The sequence below is a fragment of the Gouania willdenowi genome, chromosome 7, assembly GCF_900634775.1.
Source record: "Gouania willdenowi chromosome 7, fGouWil2.1, whole genome shotgun sequence".
NCBI lineage: Eukaryota > Metazoa > Chordata > Actinopteri > Blenniiformes > Gobiesocidae > Gouania > Gouania willdenowi.
This window is the reverse complement of record NC_041050.1, coordinates 963251-972001: the sequence shown is the minus strand read 5'-3', so window position 1 is coordinate 972001 and position 8751 is coordinate 963251. Positions and strand designations below refer to the sequence as shown.

The 8751-nt window shown below is 44.2% G+C and overlaps 1 protein-coding gene across 1 annotated transcript in view; it reads left to right on the top strand.

Annotated features, from left to right (window-relative positions):
- The window catches only part of LOC114466504 (uncharacterized), a 17223-nt gene extending 8892 nt beyond the window's left edge, over positions 1-8331 (top strand). Inside the window, exons 6-11 of the mRNA XM_028451971.1 lie at positions 102-1058; positions 2049-2144; positions 5455-5507; positions 5582-6035; positions 6982-7306; positions 8054-8331. Coding sequence (XP_028307772.1) covers positions 102-1058; positions 2049-2144; positions 5455-5507; positions 5582-6035; positions 6982-7306; positions 8054-8331 — 2163 coding nt within the window. The remainder of the gene's footprint in view (positions 1-101; positions 1059-2048; positions 2145-5454; positions 5508-5581; positions 6036-6981; positions 7307-8053) is intronic.
- Positions 8332-8751: the final 420 nt, after the last annotated feature.

Genomic DNA, 8751 nt, shown 5'->3' with positions numbered 1-8751 from the left:
TCTCTATGTTATTATTATTTTTATTATTATTAATAATAATAATAATAATAATAATAATAATAATAATAATAATAAATGTTCTCTATGTTCTTCATATGAAGGACGACAGCTCTGACCTGAAGCTCCAGCTCCACTTTGCTAAGGAGGAACTAGCGTTGATGTGTAAGAAGCTGACAAAGCTGGTGTTGGAGAGCGAGACCATGAGGGAGGAGCTAAATAAGTACCAGGCAGCGTTCGGAGACGCGGAGGCTCTGCCAAGCTCGGGCCATAGCAGAGAGGTGGAGGTCAAAGGTCATCTGAAGCTGGTGGAGGAGGAAGCCATGCTCCTCAGCAGACGCATCGTGGAGCTGGAGATGGAGAACAGAGGACTGAGGGCGGAGATGAATGACCTGAGGATGAAGACTGGAGCACGAGGAGAAGAGGAGGATGAGGACGGTAGAGATGCGGAGGAGCAGAACGGGTCTCTGGGAGGACCAGGGAGGAGCAGAGAAGAAGAAGAAGAAGGTCTGACACCTGGAGCTGTGACATCTGAGCAAGAGAAAGAGAAAAATGAGGCTGAGGCGTCGTCCAGAGGATGTGACATCACACGAGAAGGTCCCATAGGAGGAGAGTGGGATCCTTCAGACCCTGGAGAGGAGAAACCTCTGACAACATCCAGGTCCATGTCCACCAAAGACCTTCAGCATCTCCTTCAGCTTAGAGAACATTCCTGCATCCTCAGCTCAGCCATTAAACTCCTGACCTCCAACGGCCCTTCTACGTCAACCCTCTGTCCCTCTGAGGGGACCAGGACCAAGGTTGACCTCAGTGAGTCTCTGGAGCTTCTACAGGCCATGCTCTCAGCTTTCATCCAGAGGGTGGAGACACTTCTGACAGAGGACGAGTCTATGGGTCTGTGTCATGTGGACGGAGGACAGACATGGGACGAACAGAAGGTCCTGATTGGACCAGGAACGCAGAAAACTAAGAGCTACGACTCAAAGACACGCCTTTCACTGAAGGTTCTGTGGATTGTTCATCAGTGGAGTCAAATAAAGGGAGAGGACACTCACACTGAGGTGAGGGCATCAGACCATAGTCCTCATTTATCAACCGTTGGTACGTTCAGATCTGTGCGTTGGGCGTACGACTGGGAGATATGGAGCAAAAGATGTCTCCATATACGATATAAATCTCAATAATTTTAATTCAAATGACGTCTGACCAGAAAGACAATTCTTGGTTAAATTACTGATGCATAATGCCACACAGGCACATTTATTAACAAACTTTTGGCTTTTTCTCCTCTAAGGGACAGCACGTGTGAGTGAGTTCTGTAGTGTGGCTTGTCTAGGGGAAGGTCTGGGTCAGAACGCACTCAGTGAGCTTGAAATGATGTTCTGAGAAGTGATGAAAGCAACAACTTTTAAAAGAAGTGTTTTAAAACAAAATAAGCTATATACAATATATCTTAATGTAACCTTTATTCGTCACCGTAGTGAAATTATTCTCTGCAGTAGTTTAGTGGGCTGCTAATTTCAGGTGCCCAGGGAGCAGTTGGGGTGTGGTTAATCAACATCCCACAGCAATGGCCCAGATGAGATTTGAACCAGTGACCCTATATCAGTCTGAGGCTGATATAAATGTCATATTTCCATTGTGTCTCCAGGATCTCTGTGTGAGGTTTGGTCCCAGTGCACACAGGGGGGCAGACATCACCTGCTCAGTAGCTGATCCTTTACAGAGCGTTTAAATGAGCTCCTTTAAGTCCAGTTTTCACACGTTCTAAAAACTCAACTCAGATGTTTGACCTCAGTGGGCGGGGCCTCCAAAACAGGAGGGCGTAACATGTTAATAACGATGGAATTCAGCCGCCGCATTTATCACCACCTGATCATTGGTGCGCTGGGATTAGTCAGATACCAATGTTTATAAATCACATGTTGGTCCTGTCCTACGACACAGTGTGAACTCACATTTACACACAAGGTTGATAAATGAGGGACAATGTTTATATTTCCTGCTCTGATCATGGACTGGGTTCTGTGTTTCTTTGTTCTCACGTCCAGACTCTGTCAGCGCTACGGGATTTGTTGCGTGAGCTGAGCGTGGAGCTGCAGGAGGAGGAGCTAAAGGAGGAGCTAAAGGAGGACGGAGCAGTCGAGGTGAGATGATGATGATGATGATGATGATGATGATGATGATGATCCGTCTCCTGGCTGCTCCTCTGCTACAGTATTGAGGTCAATCTCCTACAGCTGCAGCCAAACGGGACGAAGCATCAAATCCAGAACACGAAAACACCAGTTACTTCCTCACAAACTGAATCATTTAAATCAGCTTCTGTCATCATCATCATCATCATCATCATCATCATCATCATCATCATTCTTCCTCATACTTCAGACTGACAAATAAACAAAACGCCCTCAGGTTGTTATTTCCTGGGTTGATTCGTCCCTCGTCTTGTTTCCGATGCAGATTTGGATTAAAAATGGATGAAATTAGAGAGTAAATCACAGACTGTTGAAGTCCTTCTGGTTGGGAGTCCTTCAACAGTCTGTGATTTACTCTCTAACTTCAGCCACCAGAGCGTGTCAGCACACTGTTTAAGGGAGAGTAAAGGTCCCCGAGGAGAGCTCTTCCTCTCTGCTTCGTTGTCTACCACCAAACCTCAGAGTTGGAACTGTCGCCCCTGTGGTCACAACTATTTTTATCCTCTTTCTGTAAACAAGAGGTTTACATCAACATCTTTAACTTTTCCTGTTTTTTTTAAAGCAACTAAAAGCAGTTATTATTATTAGGGTCCGATGTCCCAGAATGGGACAGAGGAACCTATTGTTTTCGCTTTTATTTCCTATTATTATTATTATTATACCCCGCCCGCCTTTGATCGTTAATTCGACCCCCTAAAAATGCCCGAAAACTCACCAAAATTTGCACGCACCTCAGGCCTGGCGAAAAATTTGATAATTTGGTGGCGTAAAAAAAAACGGACAGAAAACGCACGCATAGCGTGCGTTTTCGCCGCCAAAACAAACGATGGAACCACACGACCGCCAGATCTGACCGATTTGCACGAAAATCGCCACATGTAGTCTTCGCCCCAGAATGAGCAAAAAGTTACATTGTGACCCCGCCCAAAACCAAACAGGAAGTCAGCCATCTTGGGTCAAAGGTCAAAAATGGCGTTTCGCCCTCGAAACGCATCTGTGCTATCTAGTCTGAGGGGATTCATACGATTCGCTTAAAACTTGGCAACACCACATAGGAACCATTGAAGATGAAAAGTTATCGAAAGAATTTCCGTATCTGTCACGGTTTGGTCGTGGCGCCGCCACAAAACTGCAATGCTAATTTTCGTTAGCACGCAAAAAATTCCAAATCTCCATAACTCTGACACACAAACTTCGATCAGCTTCAAATTTCACACAAAGGACATGTGCCCAAGCTTGGTCATGACTGCTTTGAAACATTTCCCATCATGCCTTGTGTTTTCGACCGGTGTCATTTAAGGTCATGTACACGGTTAGCATTTACAGAACGCCGTTCTAGGAAAAAGCTTATAACTCTAGAATGCAAAGTTCAAACTGCTTCATATTTGATACACATGATGACCGTACAGCCATTAACAAAACTCGAGAACCAATTTACCCATAATGCCTTGCGTTCTCAGAGGGCGCCGCTTCTGTGGTCGTCCAACACGAGCAGCTGTAGCGGACAGACGATATGTCGTGTTGACTTCAAAACACTGTAGGATGAACCTACACAGAGGGTAGCAAATTGCTATGGAAGAAAAAACAGGCTGTGATCAGTGGGAGGGGCCTATAATGACACGGGAGAATCCTTCGCCATCAGCACGCTATAATAGGAAAATGTTTATAACGCTTCAATGCAAAGTTCAAACTGCTTCATATTTGATACACACGATGATTGTCCATCCATAAACAACGCTCGATGACCAAATTACCCATCATGGCCAGTGGGAGGGGCCTATAATGACACACAAAAATCCCTCGCCATAACTACGCCGTTATACGAAAATGCTTACAACTCCAGAATGCAAAGTTCAAACTGCTTCATATTTGATACACATGATGACCGTACAGCCATAAACAAAACTCGAGAACCAATTTACCCATAATGCCTTGGGTTCTCAGAGGGAGCCGCTTCTGTGGTCGTCCTACACGAGCAGCTGTAGCGGACAGACGATATGTCGTGTTGACTTCAAAACACTGTAGGATGAACCTACACAGAGGGTAGCAAATTGCTATTGAAGAAACAACAGACCGTGGTCAGTGGGAGGGGCCTAAAATGTCACTGCAAAATTCTTCGCCATCAACACGCTATAATAGGAAAATGCTTATAACGCTCCAATGCAAAGTTCAAACTGCTTCATATTTGATACACACGATGATTGTCCATCCATAAACAACGCTCGATGACCAAATTACCCATCATGGCCAGTGGGAGGGGCCTATCATGACACAGGAAAATCCTTCGCCATAACTACGCCGTTTTACGAAAACGCTTACAACTCCAGAATGCAAAGTTCAAAGTGCTTCATATTTGATACACATGATGACCGTACAGCCCCAAACAACAAACGATAACCAAAAACACCCACAATGCCTTGCGCTCTCGGAGGGCGCCGCTTCTTGGGCCGTCCTACGCCAGCAACTCTAGCGGACAGACGATATGTCGTGTTGACTTCAAAACACTGTAGGATGAATCTTATTAGATGGAAGCACATTGCTATGGCAAATAGAGCAGGCTGTGAAAAGTGGGAGGGGCCTATCATGACAGGAAAATCTTTCACCATTTCTTGGTAAATGCAATATCTCAGTTGTTTTTACACCAATTTACACCAAATTTGCTCAGGCCAATTCCCAAAACAGTGGTATACGTGACCGTGGGTTACCGCCCCCGGCCGCTTCATCGGAACCTATGACGCCGCTCGCGGCTTTAATTATTATTATTATCGTTATTGTGACTGAAAAATCTACTAAATAATCAATAAATGTTTCACTCCAATAGAAAACAATGAGATGTTTAGAGGCAGTGGGGCCGTGTGACATCATCAATCACATGATTTCAAGATGGAGGAACACAGGCTCTAAAACTGTAAAGTAGTGCATATTTTTAAAAGACAGTTAAATGAATATGGTGAATAATAATGTTTTGTTAAACATAAATCTACTAATAAGTACATTTAGAAGATTTTAGACACATTTATAAAAACAGTGGAGGATCTATTTAAAGAGAGAGGGAAAGTCATAAAGAGACAAGGCCCCCTGAGTGGAAACAGGAAGAACCCAATCACTCTGACATACCAGACACAGACAGAGACCAAACTGGGACTTGAACCCACAACCTTAGACTTAGATGATCATCTATAAATTAATGTTCCAATAATCTGAACTGTGGATGAATTCTGCTCACTTCCTTTGTCACTTCCTGTTTCTCTGGTTTCAGTCGATGTTCCGTGAGGATGTTCTTCTCTCTGATGGAGGTCGGCAGGTCATCAGGTCAGTGCTTCCTCTTCTTCTTCTTCTTCATCCTCTCACTGAGGAAGACTCTGATTAATGTTTGGACTCCACAGCTCCAGGAAACCCCTGAGGCAGCGCTTTTCTCCACATGGCTTCACTCAGAAGAAGAACTGGTGCTTCCTGCTTCCTGAGCTCCCTCAGCTGAACGGAGAAGACCCCATGAAGACGTGGGACCACCCTCTGATGCCGCTCAGCTTTCCTGACCTGGACTTAGAGCGTTTGCTGAGGGGGAGGAGCCACACGGCTCCAGAGAAGTCGTCTGTGAGGATCTACTACAGTCCTCCATCAGAACGTAGAGTCCATCAGAATCAGATGAAGCAAAGCACTGAGTCAGCAGAGACGCCGTCTGATTGGTGCACGCCACCCACCTCCTTCTCGCAGCTCTGCCTCAACGATCTGAAGGAGAAGAAAAGTCTGGAAGCTCCAGAGAAGGAGAAATGCTCAGATTCTCAAACCGTGGTTCGGCCTCGGATGGTGAGCGTCGCTCAGCAGACGGACGTCCCTCAGGTGAGATAAAAAAATACGTTTATACGTCTGTGAAAAACACAAACTACAGTAGAAGAAGCTCTCGCTCTGCTGTGTAAATATAAAAATAAAACTTGAAATACAATCCTTTAGGACAGGGGTTCTCAACCTTGGGGTCACGAGACACTAGGAGGGGGTCTCCAGATGCCTTCAAGAAACAAAGAATATTTTAGAACAATTTGAGCCCTATTTTTCTTAGTTTTGCCATTTTTCTGCAACTACAACAAACTCACCATATTTGAACCTATTTTCATCACTTTTTCTTGCCATATTTTTGCTCCTTTTAATGTATTTTTGCTACATTTCTCCCATTTCTGACACTTCTACATCACATTTTAATGACTTTTCCACCTAATGTCACATATATTGACCCATTATTGTCACTTTTAACCTCTTTTCACCAGATTTCATGATTATTTTTGCCAATTTAACCAATTTTTTTGGGAACTGCTGAACCATTTGAATGTCCCCCATTTGTTGATCAATAAAGTTTATCCTCATCCTTATTCACGATTTTGTCATGTCATTTTTCCCACTTTTTAAATGACATTACTACTATTTGACGCCCAGTGGACAAATTAGGAGTAGCAGATACTGTTGGGATAATAAATAATTCTGTTTTCTATATTTTTACATTTACCCTGTCGTGACCACAGATTTAGGAAAAAAAGAAATAGATCATGTTTTTATTTTGAAGGTGTTTTATTTATTGATTGACAAGCTATTTAGAGGTTTATTTAAACTGGATTGAAAGTTTAAATTAGTTTGATTTGTGGATTAAATTCATTACTAACTCTGTGTTCACAGGACGCTCTTCTAGGACCTTTATTATCTCAGATCATTTGTTTCCAGGATTTTAGATGATTTGTGTGTGTTTATGATCACTGATGATGACCTTTAACACACATCATCTTGTTTTGTGTCTCAGGTGATCAGCAGCTCCTTCAAAGTCCTGGACAGGATCTCAGGTCGAGCAGAGAGGTTCAGATCCTCCACATCATCTCCTAAACTCTACCGTAGACCCTCCTCCCTCCCCTCGTCCCCCAGCCTCTGCTCCTCCTCCAGGGAGGGGACGCTGTGGAGTCTGTCCAATCAGAACGCAACAGGCCCCTCAGCCTGGAGTCGACAGAGCTCACCGAGAGGAGGAGCCATGCCAGGGGGAGGAGCCTTATCGAGGGGAGGAGCCAGTTCGAGGGGAGGAGCCAGTTCAACACACAGCACATATAGTACTAGGACGAGCAGCAAACCTGCAGGTAGGAGAAAAGCTCCAGAACATCACGGGAACACCTGAATGGAAACAAAAGGGAAATCTACGCAATTGCTTTGCACTTACACACAGACAAGAGACGGAGTGGAGTGGAGGGGGGGGGGAGGTGCTAAACACACCAATGAACAGAAAGAGAAAAACTCAGCAGCTAAACAACATCTGATCATCAGAACAGAAATAAATAAATAAACACTAAATCAGTCACAGCGTCTAATGTTCCACCGTAGGTTCCTAATTATTCACAACGAGTGTCATTTGATTGGTCGTCTATCCTCCAATCAAAGGCAGTGATGTCAGAGCTTGTGATAAATGTTCACAAAGAAGGACAGGATTTAAAATCTGTTTAAATAAAGCAGGAGACGCTGAAACACTGCGTTACTGCAGCTGTAATAAACAAATGTATTCATATTTAATAAACAATCAATAACAGTGTTAATATTAATAAACAAGTGTATTAATATGTAATAAGTAAACAATAACAGTAAGAATATTTAATAAATAACACAAACTGAACATGTTACATCTGCTCCATCTTTTTTCAATGACTTTTCCTTTCGCTGCCTCTGATTGGAGGATTATCTGCCAATCACATTCCATTCCTATGCCCCGCCCTCCACACTTATTTTAATTCAATTGCGTTTAAAGTGATGGCGTTTGTTTGGAATATGAAACGACGCTGCACAGAAAGAGGAGGAGATGTTTAACCTCTGTGTGCTTCCTGGGACACTTACAGGTTCTCACCGCTGTGGCCTGGTGACGGAGTTCCTGCGCAGAGTGAGTGGGCGGGGGGAGAGGGCGGAGAAGGTGGAGAGGGCGGGGCCTGTTCAGAGGATGAAAAGTCCCAGGACAATGGAGGGGGTCTCGAGGCCGCCCCCCCCCCTGCAGCGTGCCGACAGCGTGACCAGGATCGTGAACCAGAGGTTTATGAAGCAGAGGGAAGAGGTGGGGCCAGTAGAGAGGGGGCGGAGCCTAAAGCACAACCTGAACGCTGCCAGGAAGGAGGTGAACTGAAGCTTTGCAGTTTTTATATACTTTAGCATTGTAGTTTTAGAACCACAAAGTGAATCTGAACTGTTTGTAACTCCATGAATTTATGGCATTCTTTAATATTTCTGTAAACTTCATTTAAATTACGTTGATGCTATGTTTAAATATTGTGGTGAATCAATGCCTGAGGTTGATGGTGTGACTCCCTGTTCTGTTCTGTGTTCTTCCTCCAGGACAGAACCATCGACCATAGCTCCAGCAACTCTCTCTCTTTCTGCTTCGCTCGCCCAAACAAATCCTTCCAGAAACAAAGTTTGATCAAAACTCAGAGAATGAGAAACGCTCAGAATGAGGCTGGAGCTGCTGTGAAGCCCTGAGCACCAATCACAGGTGGTCACATGATCAATCACAGGTGGTCACGTGATCAATCACAGGTGGTCATGT